The sequence below is a fragment of the Rhipicephalus microplus genome, chromosome 4 (genome assembly GCF_043290135.1).
Source record: "Rhipicephalus microplus isolate Deutch F79 chromosome 4, USDA_Rmic, whole genome shotgun sequence".
NCBI classification, from domain to species: domain Eukaryota; kingdom Metazoa; phylum Arthropoda; class Arachnida; order Ixodida; family Ixodidae; genus Rhipicephalus; species Rhipicephalus microplus.
This window is the reverse complement of record NC_134703.1, coordinates 23,212,696-23,232,714: the sequence shown is the minus strand read 5'-3', so window position 1 is coordinate 23,232,714 and position 20,019 is coordinate 23,212,696. Positions and strand designations below refer to the sequence as shown.

The window sequence follows — 20,019 nt, the reverse complement described above, 5'->3', positions numbered from 1 at the left end:
CTTTTGGTAGAAAGTGACTGTGATTGGTCTAGTGTAAAATGAGGTAAATGCAGGAGTTTGGATAGTTTGGCGCCGGAGCCAACGGTAACAGCTGCGTAACGTCGCCCACCGTTCGATGTTTTGGCGTCCGTACATAGGTTACGGCGTCAAACTCAAGCGATTTTGTTGCCCTGAGTGGTACGGCTAGCAGGTCTTGCCCTGAGCAAGTCTTGGCAAGAGGTACGTTTTCAAATCTGGGCCGATGGCGTCCGCAGCTTCAACGACCTTGGAGAAGTTACTGCCGCTCGCGTCTTCCGTAAGTCACTATTTTGTACTTTCAGTGCATAGTACTGGTATTACGGCGCTTTAGGAACACTTGCCAAATTTAGGTGTATAGGTTGAGCTGCGCGGGAATAGAAGCGTTTGCGGAAGTGCTCTGAGGATGCTGTCGCGTCAGCTGTGGGTCTTACGTTGAGACTTTTTTCGAAGAAATGTTGCAAGGAACGAAAATGATTTGATTTTCAGCACGCTGCTATCGTCGAAGGTGTTTTGCGCGTTGGCGCACAACCGGAATGGTCGCTGCGCTAAAAAGTGGGCCGCATGCTTTCCGGCAGTTCGTCAGTGGACGTTGATGTGGCAGTGGCCAAGGTTTTGCGTCTGACGGTCTAAGAAGCTTGATACAATCCCAAACCTTTTAAATGGTGCACAAGCAAAGGGGATGGGTGTCAGCTGGTGCGCGATTTTCGTGTGAGAGCGCTCGTCTCCTTGTCCCCTTGTCGCCGTTCTGTTATCGCGCTATAACTATGGGCCAAACCTCATAAGCGCGAAAATGCACGCGACGAGCGACGCGACGTAGATCGTTTTCGCGCGATCAGTCGCTAGCGCAGGCAACAGCTTTGGCGAGCGTACTCCACTGTTGCTGGCATGAGGCAGTCTACTCGCACCAAGAAAACCGCGTAGTGAGCGGTATGCAATTTAAAAATACGATATATTGTTGTGTACTGGAACGGAAAGTGTTTATGAATGCTTTGCAGCACTTTTTTTTTTATATGTACATGCGTAAACATTGCGTTATTTCTTGTTGCGCATTCGTGACTCGGGCAGGGTCACGTGCACCCACGTAGTCTGTCTTTTCCGGTTTTTCGCTATTGGCTGCTCGGGCCCAGTACTTCCGGGCGATGAGCGACGGTTACCACATCTGGAGAACCGAGCCGAAACGCGCGAAAACGAGCACGCGACACGTCGCCCGAACTCCCTGTTTCGTCGCTCATAGCGTCGCTGTCGCGTACATTTTCGCGCTTATGAGGTTTGCTCTTATCATGTCATACACACTAGTCCAAACCGCCACACGCCTATTTTGGCGCCATGTTTCGGCGCTCTGTGATCCTCGCCCTCCCCAACGTTTGACTTTTCCGTGCGCTAGGACACCTGTCGTGATATGAAACATAGCCTCCTATATACTATATAGGAGGCTATGTATGAAAGATGACAAAATATGCTGCTTGCTTTCGGTTACCGCCTTCGGTCAAGCTCCTTCCGATACAAAATTCTACGCCGCGCTGTTGACCTTACGAGGAAGCAAAAAAAAAAAAAAAGTTGAACATGTTGTAGTTTCAATTTTACCGATGTTTATATGTGTATAGTGCATTACCATTTTCTAAAATGTCAGTAGTCGACCCCCCGAGGCATCGCTTGACTCTCAGGGCTGTAGCCCATGACTTCCCCCCGTACACGAGTTTAGATTGCCCTCAAACAGATTCTGTGCGGGCTGTACGCACAGCAACAACAGCACGTCCTCGGGTTGATTTTACGCTGCAGCGAGGTGGCCCCGCTGATCGTGGATAACAAAAAATTAAGCATGTTTTGTCAATTTCGAAGTGGGTCGGTTAGAACGGAACGCGCGTCTCATACGTTGCGTGAGTGGGTACGCTGGGCACAGAGACGCTAGCAAAGCGCGAGCGCTGGGTAGTGCGACGCGACCGGCGTTCGTTGGCGCGCCCCGCCAGCTGGAAACTTGTTAGGGCACGAATGGATGGGCACGAGACATTAGAGGCCTTCGCCTTAAAAACTGCGAGTGGCGTGGTTGAATGAGGTTATATAACAATTTCCGGAGCCCTCCACTACGGCGTCTCTCATAATCATGTGGTGGTTTTGGGACGTTAAACCCCACAAATCAATCATCATAACAATTGTTAACCACGACGCAGTGACACAAAACAGTGCGTTTCCTGCCGTGCGCCGCATCGTTTACATTATGCGCACAGTTAGCGAAGCACAGCGACTTCAATTACTTGCAGTAAACCTCTCGCTGTGAAACTGCCGCGCTCACAAGAGAGACTCAATGAAGTGAACACTTTTATGTCCACCTCACGGTGACCGTGTCGTTTATGTGCGCTGCAATTTCACGGACTAGAAACTAACTTTAGGATCTGAACTGAACAGCTGTTCTTGGCCAACAGATCTACAGGGAAATGGCAGGAACTCCTGAAGTTCAAGCGTGCTACTTTTTCTTTTTTTGGCTAGGACCATATGTCCACATGAACGAGCAGCACTGCACTGTCACTTGGTCTGGTTGATACATCTTGTCAAACAGCTGATTATTGAACAGGACGAACATAGAGTTGAGGAAAGAACGACAAATTAGTGTACTGACTTACAAGTGAACCTTTCAGAACGGTGTCTTGGCCTGTGGTTCTTTCCGATGTTCACGCTCTTCAGTTACATACTGCTAGTGCTAATAATTGATGTATAGGTTACTGTCCGTATGAAAAGAAATGAATGCACCTGGCATGTCATACAATATGGGTTTAAAGCATAAGGCTTAGATCTGTTCACATTAGAGCAGTGCATTGGTCAGCATGATATTTCTGACACAGCAACAGGCTTTAAAAGCAACCACATTATAGAGTTCAGCCATGTGTAGTCACAATTGTGAACATTTGGCTCACTTGCAATCATTATTTTTTGCATGTGCGTCCCTGCATTTAGTTTTAGATACTCTTGTTCACAAATGCCATGTGCAAAATAATTACTCCTGGAACTTATATACTCAATATATCTATATATATTTCATTTTTAGAAAGCTCGGTGGTCATGTAGTGATCAAAATACTCAATGCTAAAGTGTTTTTAATGTCTTGCAATGTGTGTCACTCAAAACACATATAGCATGGGGTTCCTGTTGTTCTGCACATATTTCGAATTGTGATGTAGGTTCACTAAATTTCCATGCATTCTGTTGTGGTTTAAGTGCTTGGTAGGTGCATATCAATTTCAAGCCCGTCGAAGTTCCTTATAAGCTTCCTTCCTTTTCATTTCTTTTTCTTCTATCAAGTCTCGTTAATGAAATGAAGTTGGCCCCGATAAAGTCATTAATAATATTTTGATTCAAGTGCTTGCATGTGCTGTTGTAAATTTTTTTCTTCCTGCAGAAGGGTGCTACTGCGAAAGCAGAGTTGGAACAAAAGATCCAGGAATTGCCTTCCACTGAGCTAGGGCCACTTTGGAAGGCTGTGTTTGAAGAACTTAAAACTTCCGTTTTTCAGGTTATCTCTGAAGAACGATTGGTAAGTTTCAGCTCACTGTGTGGCAGAAAAAGACAAAAAAAAGTGTGTTTTCTAGCAGTGGCATTTTATTCCTATGTAATGTGACAGAAAGAGGCAAAAAAAAATGTGTTTGCTAGCGATGGCATTTTATTCCCATGCAATGATCCACTTGTAGCCAGTGTTGCCTAGCCAGTGTTGTAAAGTTAAAGGAGTACTGACATCAAATTTACTCATATCAAGATTTTTGCGCCAACGAGTAGCTATCGACCCCCTAGTAGCCATTCTCGACCTAAAAGGCATCTGAGGTTCGAATGAATATCTGTAGTATTGATTAATATATCCGCTATCGAATGTGGTTCAAAATGGGTCGGAAGCCCGCCAAATTGTAGTGCTGTCAGCGCTACCTTGCAGCCATGTCAAGGCCGCTGATGCTGCTTTCACAAAAAATGCTAACGTCACGCACACTGGCGTTTCGTCCGCTAGGAGCGCACGTGCAGTCAGTCCAGCTGTGTCTCTGATGTAGACTGAAGCCCCTCCATGCGTTTTCTGCCGGCTAAATTAAGTTGCGCCAACTCGTTTTCCCCCTCTTTTTTTAGCCCCCAACCTCATGAAGAGGCAACGCCACCTAAATATCCTCATACTGCCAGTGAAACCCAACTCATTCACCAACACAGAATTTACCTTGTAGCCGCTCGGCGCAAAGTGAAGCGAGCAAATGCAGCTGTTCTTCTTAGGCGTCCAGTTCCTCTGTCCATTGGCATATACGAATTCAACCCACCCAACTGGCTGCGTTGAGGCTTGTGGCTTAAACGCCACGCAATTTCCGCTTTCTCCGTGCCTCGACGTGCAGTTTCTCACTGCGCAGTGGTTCCCTGACATTCTAGCATGTGTTGTCACTCTGGGTGATCGTACTCGCGCTGTGAAGCACATGTCGCATCAGTCGATGAGGCACTATGAATTGCACGCGCGCTTCAACACAGAAAGAAGAGCCGTTAGTGAGGGCATGGCCGGTAGTCTGCTCCAACACACTTAGATCGTCAACGTCATTGTTACTAGCGTATCGTCACTCAGAATGGTATTTGTGGAATGTATCACACCGAACCTGTAGCACTAGTGTCGATGTCGCGGGGCAGTCTATTTTCCGTTTTTTCTCCTTAGCTTTCCTATGCTGTTTGACATAAAATTAAAATACCTTCCACGCGATGGCTGCAATTCAAATTTGGTCAAGAAGACCTATGCATACCAAGCGATGGAATGATGGACACATCTTCTCGATCTTAAAATTTGGTGTCAGTGCTCCTTAAAAAAAGAGAGAGAGAGACCAGTTAGAAGTTATTGTGGAACCAATGAAAAACTACTGATTTATTTTCCATAACTTGATTTTTGTTTGCTATGTTTAACAAAGTGTATGGGACTTGATCGGGTCTGGGTATATTGCGGTGTTCTGTTTCTTTGCACAAGCAATTGCTTTGCAAAAGGTTTGAATAAGCTTAATGTTGGACAAAACTGTAATTCTTATTAAAGTCAAAATGTGGGAATAACGCTAAGCATAAGGCTACTCAGGAAATGCAAGGCTGCACTTGTGTTGTGTTTCTTTATTGCCCTGGTGTTTTCCTGTTAGTGAGAAATATCTTGGTGGCCAACATTTCTCATTTAAGCACCTCGGCAAAGCTACCAGAAACTTGCTCGATGTGCGCTGTAATGGCGTAAGCGGCAGTGTTATAGTCTATACGAATGCTTCAGTAAATTGTGATTACGTTGCCAAGGGTGCTTGCATCTGCAAAGGTATGCCTTTATAGTATACGAAAAGGTATAGTGGCAATTGGCATATGCTATTTTTAGTTCGCAAACACCTTCCATTAACTTTGAGACAAGGAAGGACATGCACAACCTCAAGACTACTTCTGGCATGATTGCAGGTAGTCTACTACAGTTACAACCAAAATCTGGTGCTCAGAGCTTAATTTTTTATGTATTGTCATCAATAAAGTAACTGATTACTCTGAGCATTGCAGAGTAAAATAAGTAATCTCATAAGTACAAGACGGAAAAAAAAAAAGACAGTGTCATTAGGTACAGACAACTCCGTTCTCAGCCCTACATAATTCATAAACACATTTATTAAAGTGGCTCTACAATATTAGAGATGTAAAATTACTTTAGTGTTGGAACTCTATTGCCTCATGATTCTCCTCCTGTAGCAAATATTTGCATGTATGTATATATATATATATATATTGATTGCCCCGTATCTTCCCCTCTGGCCGTGCATATGTCTACTGAACACACTTGCTGCATAGTTGCCAAAATTATATTTGACTTGTGTGTGCACATGATCTATAACGGCTGATTGGCAATGTTTCCATACTGTGAAAAGCAAGTGCTTAAGGGTCTCTTCCTCATCATGTAACTTCTTCCCCCGTATGTAATCTTCCCCATTATGTAACTGTGATCTGGTTGTCTCCACGTTGGCCAGCACTCTAAATTTTCATTTTTTTTAATTCAGCTGGTCTAGCCTTCTCCTGTGATAGCCTAAGCACCTGCACAATGTCAACGACTGAATTGGCCACAAGTATTGCTGCGTGACCCTTGTACCCGATATTTCCGCAACTGTGGGTAAAATGACATAGAGGGGGGGGGGGCGGCAGTTAGGGGGGAGGAGTGAAGGGAGCAGCCAATTAAAATAAAACTGCAGAACCTCATATCTTGCAACTGGCCAAGTGCTTGCTAGTGCCAAACTTGGACAGCAGAATTTATTTTTACTGTAGGTATCTGAAAGCAATCTTGGCAATGCGGTTCTAGCAAGACTACAGTATTGCTTGCAAATATAAGTGGTAAGAACAAAGCTGCCACCTTTTCGAAGTAAATAAGATCTGGTACCATTTGCGTCAAATGAAAACCAAACAGCGGCAAGCATTCATAGTAGTATAGTGTGCAACCTCTAACCACCATTGACAGGCACGCAAGTCTGGTTCAGCAGCACAGTGCGTCATATGCATGCCCAACCGTCGTGATAACTGGACGGCATGCACTTTACTGCATCAAATGCTTGTGGCTGTTTGGCTTTCATTTGGAACCGACAAGACTGTGTCATCTTGTAAATTCACCTGTTCAGTGTTATGCTATGCCTGCACAGCATGTGCATGCTAATTTTCCCGGCTTTTTCTTGCAGGAGGAAGAATGTCTTCCATTCCTCACACTGTGTCATGCGGCCATGAGGGCAGACACGCTGTGCAATGCTCTCACCAATTCCGCCTTTTTTCTAAGTGGTAAGTCTGTCGACAACTTGTGCCCTGTGTGTTGTGCCAAGAGTGATAATAGTGGTCCTGAAATTATATTTTCCATCGTGTTCTCGATGTCTTGCATACGGCTCCTCCATGTTTACTTTTTCTTGCATTAAGGTAAATGTGCCATCAATGCTGTGGACCTGGGCATGTCTTCCGGGGCAGCACATAGATTTATTTTGCCGTGCACTTCTGACCATTTACTCGATGCTTGCCTTAGCTGCAGTGAACACAAATGTTCCAGTCATTAGCTTAAAGTACAGCGCATGAGCAGATAGCCAAAACCTTAAATATGAAGCTCTTGATTTTCAGCCACCCAAGCTGTAAGTTGCCATGCAGGCTAAGGATTTACTCATAAGTGGGGACACAGTGTGTCAACAATATTATTGAAACAGCGACACAGAAAACCAACGGGTCACTTTCTAGAGTAGAAGGTAGCAAACTAAACATCTTTTGAAAATAGACAACACAGAAGAGCTTAGCTTAAGCAAGGCAAAAAGGATGCTGCTAGGCGTGTCTTTGCTGCTCAATGAGTCGCAGCTCGATGAGATTGCTATCTGGTGCTGTCGCCGAACTAACGGGCGTGCACCACTGTTATTTTATTTGGTAGAATGCGCCTTGCGAGCGGGCCGAGATATTGTGCCCTAAACCTAATCCCCGTCGAAAAAAAAAAAAAAAAAGGGCAGGTGTGTGTGGGGGGGGGGGGGGGGGCAATATACCGGTGCCCTGGGGAATAATGGGCGTATAATGATTTCGAAGAGGCTGTTAGCTCCACTCACGGGACAGCGAATTTCGTTCAATACTACTAGTACTAGTACGATCGCTGACGTCTGAAAAAGTTGCTGGCATCACTTGGAGCAAAGTATGACACTTCTGCTGCCCCCCCCCCCCCCCCCCCCCGAAAAAAAAACTTCGTTTTTTTTTTCTTTCTTTTTATGACACCCATTTTTTTAAGTTTCACGAATCCCTTGAAATTCAAGGTCGCCAGCTTGGCAGACCCCCCACATTTTAATTCACGTATTCTGTGAAAGAATTTGACAGACGTGGCAAGTGCTAATGTGGTCTTTATCCTTGTTTGCCCATTGGGTAAATCAAAGTACGAGTTTTATTGAAACAGCAGTGCCCATGCTTACTCTGCATGATTTAGGTGATGTTGAATGGCTTGCAAATACTTTGTTTTTCTAAATGTAAGCCGTCCTTGCTCCAAATTCGGTCTTTCATGATAAAAAATAGGTGTTTAATTTCCCATAACCTGCTCCCAATTCAAGCTAGGAGCTGCAAAAGTAAGATTCTGCTGCTCCGAAAATTGCTTCAAATTCCATTTCAGCTGTTGCACCCCTGCTGATGCTTGAGCACTGAAGCAGCCCATGCAACCTCGTATGATTACAGCGTACATACGCAGTAGTGCATATTGTATCCTCAATGTGTTTTAGTGGGGCCACCACATATTCCCATGCTCTCGTTAACAGTTGACGAAACATTACAGTAATGCACAACTATCCTGAGAGAAGCTGTGTTGAACATATATTTGTTTGTTTGTTGCTTTATAGATATAGTTTCACTACCTAAATATAGTTTCACTACCTAAATGGTTCTGCTCTATTGATGTTTGTAATGTGTTCAGTATAGATAACATACTTGGGGACAAAATTTTCCATTGTTTCAGGTGTGATACCTCTACTGGAAGACGGACGGCTGCTCGACTCCATCCATGGCTTCTGTGTGATGTGGTGCTCCAAGAAGCTTGATGGCTGGAAGGAGCTGTGGTTGAACACCTTCAAGAAATCTGTGCAGCTGTCCCTGAGAAAATGCTCCAGGGTACGTAGTTCCCAATCGCGTACGTATTCAGGCTCTCGGTGTATAAAATTGCCATTTCATTGTGCATGTACTGTAGAGCCTTGTTAACTAAGCCATGTCTGACGCAAAAAGTACTTCAGCTATGGTTATGTATGGAACTCGTGCAGGAATCTAACAACTGTGCTAATTGTGCCAGAACCATGAAATTTCCTGAAATTGCACCACGCTCGCCAAAATGCCCGACCAGCCTCAAAGTTTTCTCAGTTGCACCAATATCAGCGAAAAATGGAGGCCACATTGGCCACCTGCATTTCGCGTCAAGAATGAAACAAAGTGCGCAGAACGTTACCCTAAACCACGGTGTAAGTTATATACGTACTCGTTAAATGAGAACACTTGCGATACATTACCAACCAGATAAAGTATAAAATAAAGTTACAAAAGCGACATGCCCATCGGTTCGTTGACCATAGCGGATACCTATTGGCGGGACGACGAAACATTAAGCAAAAAAGAATTCGTTGCTGTAGCCATCAATGCTGAATATGAATTACCCAGTCATCAAACGTGGTTATGGCATTTTAGGAATGTGACATGGGGTCAGTGTTTCTTTTTTTTTTTTAAATAGCTGTGCTCATGTTTACTCTGCACGATTTAGGTGGGTTGAATGTTTTGTACATTTTTTTTAAAGTGTAAACCTTTTTTTTTTTACTGCTTTGGTCAATCGTGATAAAAAGTGGTGTTTTATTTTCCCGTAACCTGCTACAAATTTCGACTTTAGGGCTCCAGAAGTAACACTTTGCGGCTCCAGAAGTTGCTCCAAATTCTGTTTTGGCTTTCGCACCCTGCATGTCTGTGCGCCTTGTGGTAGCCTTGACACTCGCCATAGTCGTTCAGGTTAGCGAGCCATAGGGTTGCATCCACTGTCGCTTACTCACATGTAGTGCACCACTTCACGCATGCTTGGCTAACAAAGACATTGTGTTCAATGTAGAGTTTGATGTAACGCAACAAACACTTTACAGTAGACTCTCCGTACGAAGCTCTTTTAAAAGGGCCCTGAAACACTTTTTCAAGTAATCATGGAATTAATTTTCTAAAAGAGGTTATTGCCTCACGAATTCAATGCCACAAAAATTTTAAGAATTCGTCCGGTACAAGCGGAGTTACAAAAGTTTGTCGCACACTGCAATATTGTATTCTCTCTTCTTTCGTCCAATGAATGTGCTGTAAGCTAAGCAAGGCTGGGTGACAAGGGCAAAGTATATACGTCACCCGCGCTTCGCGACCTTGAACACTGTTTTCTTTTTCTTCGAATACGCAACTTTTTCATTGGGATCGCGCGCGCACGCGTGGACAAGTCGCGGCCTTTTGCGGCGATCCCTGTAACGATCGTGCGCACCATGCTCAAATCAGCCAATGGCGAATAGATGACCTTGTACACGCTATTTTTGAGCATCTTCTGTCATTTCTCGAAAGGAGAGAAAGCAATTTAGTCTGGCTTTGATAATTTATTGCGAGTCCCAGGCCACGTGCTGTGCTATATTTGGCTCGCGTGCTCTCGGGAGCCCCTACTACTGATCAGCGTTTTCTGGTCATGCTCAAAAAGTGTTGCAAGGCCCCCTTAAATGAAACTGGTGCCTGAATGCAACAACTGCCTCTAATATGATTGGTTTTGCACTTGAATTCTGCACACCTCTTAATTTCTCAGTAAACGAAACTCTTGTTAGACGAAACACATTTACCTGGTTCTTTGAGGTTTTGTTTAGCAGGAGTCTACTGTATTTGCTTTTGGCAGCACCCCTAGACAAAGCACAACGTCTGCTCACGGGATGCAGGGATGCAATGGGGTTCCACATGTGGACAGAACACAGAAGGGGAGTTGCAAGCATGTCGCAGCTGGCAGTGGCGAGCTTTGACTTGCCGTTCGGAAAAAGGCCCCTCCTTGTGCGTAAATCGTAGAACTCTCCCGCTGTGCGACGTAGAGCCTTAAAATCCTTTTGCAATTCTTCTTGATTTCTGAAATGTGACCTACCCAGGTGTTTCTTCAATTCTGGGAAAAAGTGGTAGTCATTTAGGGTTATGTCTTGGCATGCAACTGTAGCTTATCCAAGTTAGTTGATGGAATCGTTTGTTATTTGGCCAATGGGTTGACAAGCATCAGCCTAATGGAAACTCATTCTCGTGCCGAGCCTGCCCCTCTTCTCGTTTTAAATCGTGCGGAAAAAGTTATGTAACCTCTCACAGGAGTTTCCTCATGGATTGTAGGACCGGTCAGCTTGAATTCGCGCGGCAATAATTCCTTCTTCTTCAAAAAAACTTTCGCCATCGTTTCGCCGCCAGGCAGTTTTGTCTGAAATTACGTGGCTTCAGCAGCTCTGGAGGTTTCAACTGATGGGAGTGTTGTTTCGTTTTTGGCATTGTTTAGTCGCAGCAGGCTCATTCGGGTATGCATTGTATGCTTTTAAGGTTTACACTCGTGGAGGTCCTAGCCAAGACCGTGCGTCACAGATAGGGGCCTGTGAGAGGCAGAACAGAGCGGCACACCAGTGCCATTGGATCCCATGTAACAGCGTTCTTCGTGACTGCAGCGTCTTGGGAACTTTATATTACAGACAACCCATGTATGAAAGTTCACTTATGGTCGAAGTACGTGGCCAGTCATGGCAGAATTAGTACTAACATAGACTTGCATGTAAGTATAGAAACATTCGCACTTGCCAAAACGGCATAAAATAAGTACTATTGGCTCAGTTTGACTTTTGACCCAAAGGGCTTCAGTTTGCAGAGACAAAAATGCCTAGCTATTCAGCAACAGACCTTCGACACTCAGACTTTTGACACTGAACCATTTCACGAACTGACCTGGCACAGTTAGCTTTATTTTCAATGTTGTGCTGTTTGGGTATCATTTTTTGTCTGGTTGTCATTAGCAGTTCAATCCTGTCGCTATTGAATTCAATGTGCTGTGCATGTTGTTTCAGTCTAAAGCGACGAAACTCATCGCATCTGTCTTGCTGATGAAATGTGGCCTGGGCAGCGGTGAAGATGCACTGGATGTCGTTGAACTAACTCCCGTAGAGCGCAAGGAGCTCTATGAGCAGCTGGCCCAATGTGCTGTATCGCCAAATTATCTCGGTATTGCCAAGGTATGGTACCTTTTAAGATCACTTAAACTTTAGTGAGTAGAAATTGTGGATTTGTTAGTAATACATGTCGTTATCTCGTAAGAAAGTTCTCAGTAACCTGAAAAAAAAAAATGTAGGGATAAAGCAGGCAGTGGAGGTCATATCTTGCTGTCATGCTGAAGTTTTGAGCAGCAGCTTATCTTTCTTTTTTTGCTGTGACAGTCTACCTTAGTGTTACAGCAGTTGTGATGCTCGGCTGCGGATATCAAAGATCATGGACTTGATACCGGCCACAATGAAACTAAATTAGGTCTGTAGAATGATTCTTGCATGGTTAAGAAAAGCTTATATGTGATGAGCCCATACTGCATATCACATAGAAGTAATAATTAAAAAAATTATGAAATGGGCAGTCACACAGGTGTTTTTGCTTTCTCTCGTTCCTTTTCCTTTTTTGCTACTCGTGAATGGAATGAGTTAGATACATCTGATGTGTTGTCGATGTTTCCATATATGCATTTTATTCTTCATTACAAAATGTGTGCCTTGGGTGATTGTGCAAGATCAGCTGTGCAAACATGCATTGTTGTTTTGATCGCACAATCGCATCATATTTTATTGTTATTGCAATTACTATGGGGAACCAGCACTGTAGTTTCTGCGGACACAGAGCTTCGCCCTGCCAAGTGTGGCCGAAATCATCCGGGCGTGCCAACAAATACTAACGTGAACTATGCCGCTGTGCATGAGGATCAGACGAAAAAAAAGAAGCTTCGAGACTGGCATTGTTGTATTCACAAATGACGCAACCACAAAAAGTTATTAATACAGTCGATGACTGATAATTTGGACTCCACGGGGAATGTACGTACAGTAATACCTTCTTAGTTCGCAATCGCATATTTCGAAAAATCGCCCAAGTCGAAATTTTTTGAGGCACCGAACATTTTTCTATACGTCCTATATATTTTTTCCTTTATCTTAAAGTATATTGGGGTCGAATTGCAGATAACTCGAAATCTTGACTGGGAATGGAACGAAAATTTCGCTGCCGGACCATTTCGTAAGATTTGCGCGATGTTGCCACACCTGAAGTCCGTCAATCTTTTTTCATATTTAGCCGTGCCTGCCACTACGTCAATGCTTTCCGCATACACGAAGTCTCAGCCCAGCGACTTATCAACTTTGTCAAGCAAACCTGTGACACGTAATGTTACACATGCGCTGAGCAGAGATGCTCTTTGCCCACGCTTGGCGTAGTTTGTCTCGTTCACTTTGTGCAGTGCACATGATTTTTCCTGAAGTGTGATTTCAGTTCATCTGTGCAAACCGAGCAATAAGGATTTTTCACTCACTGTGGAGAGCGGCAACTTGGAGTGAGTGCGGCAAGCATGGCGTGAAAGCAGTGCAAGTCGCTAACACGAGGAGAAAAGGTTGCCCTAATTAAGGACGGGGAGAAAGTAGACCGAACGAAATCGTGCGAGAATTGGGACATTCGTTTGTGTGCTCTTGCAACGGTGCTGAAAAACAAGCAGGAGGTGCTGGATGGATTTTAGCAGAGCTTCTCCACACAGCGGAAGTGGGTTTGAGGGTCGAAATTCCCAGACGTCAAAGCGGTGTTGATGGTATTGATGCGAAATGCCAGAGTGGCCAATCTTCCCATCACCACAACAATAATGATGGAGAAGGCAGAGGCTCTGGCCTTGCAAAAAAGTTCCAACAGCAGCTGATGCGGCAAAATCCAGCCAGCTGGTCTTTTGTATGTTGTTTTTTTTTTCTCTTTTAAACCGGCACGAGAAGATTAGAAACTGCCACTGAAGAGCTAGTAGGTAGCAGTGATTTTTCTGAAAAGTGCTGATTTTTTCTGGCGATTAGTGCAACTTTGTTTATCTCAAAAGTCCATTTATCTCGAAATTTATTCTGGTTTCCACGACTTTGAGTGAACGAGGTATTACTGCAAGTCCGAATCATCGAATGTCCGAAAAGACGAATGCGTCTGAAAAAAAAATACTTTTGTTAATGCCTCAGTGACCCAATGGCTGGAAAAAGCTGTCAGTGCGTGTCTGCATGCACTTCCGCTTACATACAACCAAGTCCGTCTGTGTTTCCATCAGTGTGGTATGCTCGCTGTAGGACCACAGGTAGGACGATGAAAGAATTGCAAGAGCTCGAGACAGGTCCGTATGCGACAACTCCGGAGTAAGCGGTGCATCATCATCAGAGTCAGTCACTGTTTGGCAGTTGCAGAGCCTGCTCAATTATGTCGTCATCGTTCAATTCGGCACACGTCAACACAGAACTGCCGACTTTTGGGAAGTCTTCAACCGTATAACTGTGTCGGGAATCGGCGCACCGCAGCCTTGCAGGTCGTCAATAACATCTGCACTTGAGCTCGTTGTGCTGGTTGGCAGGTCCGGCTCTTCAGGTGCGGTGTGGGGTTCTTGAACTCTCGGGCAACTTCGACTTGCGGACGACTAGTGAGCACTCTAAGAATGATATTAGCTTTCTTGGCCATGGTTAGCTTTGTGCATGTCTGCCATGTTTTGTTATCGTCGGCGCTGGCTGTGAAGGTGCCATTTAACACAGATATATTTGGACGCAGATCTTTTTGAACGCGAAATAAAGCAGGTCCCATCACAAAAATGAACATGCACAGAATTCAGCAGAACACCGTACCTCAGACACATAAGACAGAATGGCGGCAATAGCAGTACAGTGCCATAACAGCGCGGGGATACCGGAACATAGGATGTTCGCAATGTTAAATACGGCCTCCTAAAGTTGAGCAGTGCCCCAAGATTGGCATTATAAAGCTGTCAGGCAATCGATGTAAAGCCTCACAAATCACCAGTTTTCTTTCCGTTTCATCTCTGAGGTCATACTTTGTGTAGTATGGGTACCAGAGGAGATAATTCCGTGTGTGCGCCAGTTTTAAACATAGTCCAGATTATCGAATGCAGTTCTGGCAGGTTTTATGAAATGTCGGTCATCTTTACACGTTATTTCTATGTCCGAATTATTGGTGTCTGATTTATCGGTCGGTGACTGTTACGGGCAAAAATAATACAGAGTTGCATAATCGACCCCCTCCAGCGTCGATTTCCACCAATGCACATGGGTTGGTGCTCTTTGGAATATCACAAGTTTTTCAATTGAAGCTTGCCTTGAAAATGTTCAGGAAATGTACATGAAAACTTGCGTTGTACAAGCATCGCACTGTGTATCACACACATTGTATTTATGCGATTGTAATACGACCATGGTTGTAACGCGACGGATGACATTTCATCACGTCTAAAAAGAAAAAAAAAATTGGATTTCGGATCAGGAGGCTTGCATTTTGTAGTGAAAATCTCAAATTAAAAAAAAGACACGTCATGTTTAAGTAAATATGGTATTATATCTGACTGTCACATGCACAGCTCCACACCGGTTACAAGATGACTGCTAGAATCTATGCACGTTGCATTACTGACGACACACTGCATGTCAGCCATGGAAACCACCACATTTTGTAGCGCATATAATGATATCGTTCCGCTCAGTTACCATGAGGTTGTTCAAAGGCCTTTTTTTTTTTTAATTATCAGACTTGGGCATCGGCGAGTCAACTTCGTTTGAAGCACAACCGCTGCGACATGTTTGCATTTCCGCTAATACCACTGAACTCCGCTTTACACTAGCCTTTCATGCGAAGGTTGCCTTAGACATTAATTTCACGATTCACCGTCAGCGTGTAAAAGTTATTTTAAAGACTGCGATACCAGCATTTAGGGGGTTCACGTTGGCCGTTGAACCAGTTGAACGCACCATAAAGGAAAGCGCGTAGTGAAACAGTTTCTGCAATTATAGTGCAGTAACTGTGACTACCAACTGTGTAAACATGATGTTCTCGCTCAAACCAGCTGTCACTGGGCTGAATGCTATCTCAGTGCTGCCTGAGAAAGTACTAAATTTACTTCAAAGCGGGCAGATAATGAGCAACCTGCACTTTACGTTGAGCTTTGCAAGTGCTATTTGAACACAGTTACCTGAAAGTTTATGCTGTACCATGCTTGGCACTTTGTCGAAAGGTCACATCGTTTCTGTGTCATAAACGGACTTCGCATTGGACAGCGTCCGTCCTTTCAACAACAGTCTCGCAGAGGCATTCGACTGCGCACAATACATTGCTGAAACTGTAGCGGAGAATAATCGCTGCTCGCCCGCTGCGTTACACCTTTCAGCAAAGTGTTCAATTCTTCGCTGGTCTTGGGCATACCAAAGTACCTACAACAGGACGCACATTAGGAAAAGCCGAGTGTTGTGTTGCATGGTGTTCACCATGCGTTTCAGCACGTGCAACATGTATAAAGGCACATTTAAACATGCCCTTAGTATACCTCGTGGCGGCTCTGTCCTACTAGCTGGTTCACAGCCACCTTGCCAGGTGGGTGTATCGTGTAAATTTTTGATGTGCCACCTTGGCAGCGCTGGCTTCCCATGCAGACACACTCAGTATCGTTGCCATCCCCATCATTACCCTGATGTGTATATGTATGTATATATAAAAAGGCACAATAAAAAAATTATTGGGAAGAAAAAGAAGTTTAGAGGCATTTGAGCGCAGATTTGAACGAGTGGCGCCTTGCGCTGCCACGTGCCATGCATGTGCCAGCAGCAATAAGGGCGAGATATTTATGCACACCATTCACTGCTGGCGATGTGCAGATATCGGATGAGCTTCTTCAGCATGCTTTTTATTATGGAACACCCCTACACTTTTTTTTATCAATTTGAAAACTTCTCCTGAGGCAAGCACGAAAAAGGGGCCCCTTTCTGTGCCCACTCGTGATGTGGAACAGGAGGTTGAATGTGCACACCTTGAGACTTGGAGGGGCTACTCTACACGCCACACTTCAAAAGAAAAGGAAACATCTAAGAACGTCTGGATGTGCCTTGTCTATACTGCCAGGCTTGAAATAGACAGAGAATGAAGACTATGTGCATGCCAACAGTCTCGTGAAAAGGGACACGGACCAAAGAAGGTGGCGTGCTTTTGTTTGTTTTTGCTCTTGGCTGCTGCATAAAAACACGTCATCGGTTCTCTTACTCAGCGTCTCGGTGGTCTGCTTACGTTGAACCGCGACACTGGTGGAGGTGCTGGACTTTGAGCCTGCTGATGCTCTACACCCCATCAGGGAGCAGTCTTCAAGTCCCGACACGCAGTCACCTGTTACAACACCAGTGTACCGCTTTAGTCGGTGGTTGCTAGGCCTTTCTCCTGAGCGGACCTCTTTGGATGAACATTCTACCAGGAATTTCGTGCCTCTGCGAATGGCCTCCACCAGCCAGCCACAGGTGGTCTAAGCGATACAAGGCAGCCCAGGTAACGCTTCTTCGGCCACTTGTACCTGATTGCTTCAGTGGTACCCCACATGAAGATGTTGAAGATTGGCTTGAGCATTACAGACGCGTTGCCGACATCAACCAGTGGAATGCTCAGCAGAAGCTCGCCCGCATGTACTTCACTCTCAATGACAGCGCTTGCACGTGGCTTGAGAATCGAGAAGGCTGTATATCGACGTGGGAGGAGTTTTGTCAGCAGCTGATTGCTAGAGTCGACCTTCGAGAGCGGGCTCAGCAGTCGCTCGAGTTTTGACTTCAAAAACCTAACGAAACTGTGGCAGACATGACGCGCCTGTGTTGTCGGGCTGATCCCAATATGTCCAAGGAAAAGAAGCTGCGCTAGCTTATGCGCAGCGTGAATCAACAACTAATCGCTGGACTTGTGCGTAATGCCCCAACTACCGTGGCCGACTATATAAGAGAAGCCTCTGCCATTGAGCGTGCTCTGCACCAAACATTGAGGCAGTATGACTGCTCGTCCACTACTACCCCAATCATATCGCTTCAGTGACTCTGGACAATCAAGGCTCCCTTCGTGATCTGATTAGAGATATTGTTCGAGAAGAACTTCAGAAGCTTTGGAATCCGCCAGTGGATACACCAGTGACCGCTGTTGCCGCAGTCATTCGTGACGAACTTAGGCATGCTTTCTCAGCAGCTGATCTCGGTCGCGAGCAGCGTCAAATGAGTTATGCCGACGGTGTCCACCATCCACCACCCATCCCGCCTATCACGTCATACTACCAGCCACCTACAGCCGCACCTTCGTCCCAACCTTTGCTGGAGGCTGTGTTTTCTGAAACGTTTGACGAATACCTCGAACGATTGCAGGTGGTCTTGCAGGCCATACTGGCCGCAGGCCTGACGCTCGAGCCGGAGAAGTGTCACTTCTACTTTGAGGAACTACAGTTTCTTATCCATGTCGTCAGTTCGCAGGAGTTTGTCCAAATCTCGTGAAACTTTTCGCTGTCGCACAGTTTCCAACACCATCAGATAAAAAGGCATTCACACGTTTTCTGGGTCTCTGTGCATATTATTGGCGGTTTATTCCAGACTTTTTGTGCATTGCGTCGCCTTTAACTCGTCTCACGAGGGATGACGGTGCGTTTGTTTGGGGCAACAAACAGGAAGCTGCTTTCAATGACTTGCGGCACCGTCTACACACGACCCCCGTGCTTGCCCATTTTATGAGATGGCCCCTACAGTGCTCCATACTGACGCCAGCAATGTTGGCGTCAAGAGCTGTGCTTGTTCTGCGCCAGGACAACGAGGAAAGAGTGATCGCTTACGGAAGGAGAACTCTGTCACGCACGGAAGCAAATTACTCGACAACTGAAAAAGAATGCCTCGCCGTGATGTGGGCAGTTATGAAATTTCGTCCATACTTGTACGGCCGCCCATTCAAGGTTATCAGTGACCACCATTCATTGTGTTGGTTAACAAGTCTGAAAAATCCTTCTGGGGGATCGACACACTGGAGCCTTAGACTACAGGAATTTGATATAATGATGGTGTACAAGACGGGAAAACAACACACGGATGTCGACTGCCTGTCTCGATCACCGATAGAGTCTGCTGCTTCCCTTGATGAAGAGACAGCATTGCTCAGAATCGTCGACACGTCCACCATTGCAGATCACCAGCATGACAATCCTGAGCTACTTCGCTTGATCAATTATTTAGAAGGATGAAGCCAGAATGTGCCCAAAGCCTTTGCAAGAGGACTATCGTTGTTCTGTCTGCGAAACAATATCCTTTACAAAAAGAACTTGTCGTCAGACGGGTCCACCTACCTGTTTGTCGTCCCTACCGCTCTTTGTTTTGAGGTATTGCAAGCTTGCCACAACGAGGTCACATCTGGACATTTAGGCTACACGCGCACACCGGCCAGAGTTCGGAAGAGGTATTACTGGCCCAGACTCACCTCTAGTGCTGGTAACCGCTAGGTTATAGTGGCGACCAACTACCTTACTTGCTACGCCGAGACAAAAGCCATCCAGAGAGCTACAGCAGAGGAGGTGGCCCAATTCTTCATAGGGAACATTGTGCCGAGACACGGTGCGCCGTCGATCGTTATAACAGGTCGCGGAACTGCATTCACGGCCGCGCTTTTAGATCATGTGTTGGTGCTCAGCAGTACTATTAATCGTAAGTCGACAGCCTAACCATATCCACAAACCAACAGGCTGACCGAGCGGCTCAACAAGACAGGCTTTCAATGTATGTGGATATCGAGCACGAAACTTGGGATGCGATTCTCCCTTACATAGTGTTTGCATACAATATTGCTAAACAAAAAACGACACGGATGACCCCATTCAGTCTTGTTCACGGACGAGAAGTAAGGACGATGTTGGACACGATGCTGCCACACAAATGCGATGACAATGAAACGAGGGCTGACGCGTTCACTCAACGCGCAGAGGAAGCCTGGCAGCTCGCACGTCTGCGAATATACCAACAGCAAGCGTACGATGCAGGTCGCTTTAACCTACGTCGTACACCTGTAACGTACGAAACCGGGGACAGAGTATTGGTGTAGACGCCTGCACGAAGACGGGGACTATCTGAAAAGTTGCCCAGAAGATACTTGGGACCTTTTCGAGTACTGAGACGACTAAGTGACGATACCTACGAGATCGTCCTGGATAGCCCAAACTGTACAAGGCGTCGCCAGCACAGACCTGAACTTGTGCACGTAGTGTGCATTAAACCATACGTCGGCGAGTGACTCTGCGAAGCACCATCACTTGTACAAAGTGAGTGTATGCGCGAATAACTTGCTCAGCAATAAGCATCGGGGCGATGCTCTTTTAAAGGGCCACTCACCAGGTTCGACAATTTCGAGGCGTTCACGATCTCGTCTGCCAAAATTCGCAACTCTACGCGCCGCGAGAAT

The 20,019-nt window shown here is 45.4% G+C and overlaps 1 protein-coding gene across 2 annotated transcripts in view; it reads left to right on the top strand.

Moving 5' to 3' along the window:
* Nucleotides 1-26: 26 nt before the first annotated feature.
* The window catches only part of LOC119171729 (condensin-2 complex subunit G2), a 69,697-nt gene continuing 49,704 nt past the window's right edge, over nucleotides 27-20,019 (top strand). For both annotated transcript variants that reach the window (XM_037422546.2, XM_037422545.2), the window contains exons 1-5: nucleotides 27-295; nucleotides 3,410-3,544; nucleotides 6,696-6,792; nucleotides 8,474-8,625; nucleotides 11,589-11,753. In XM_037422546.2, coding sequence (XP_037278443.2) covers nucleotides 242-295; nucleotides 3,410-3,544; nucleotides 6,696-6,792; nucleotides 8,474-8,625; nucleotides 11,589-11,753 — 603 coding nt within the window. In that variant the 5' untranslated portion in view covers nucleotides 27-241. The remainder of the gene's footprint in view (nucleotides 296-3,409; nucleotides 3,545-6,695; nucleotides 6,793-8,473; nucleotides 8,626-11,588; nucleotides 11,754-20,019) is intronic.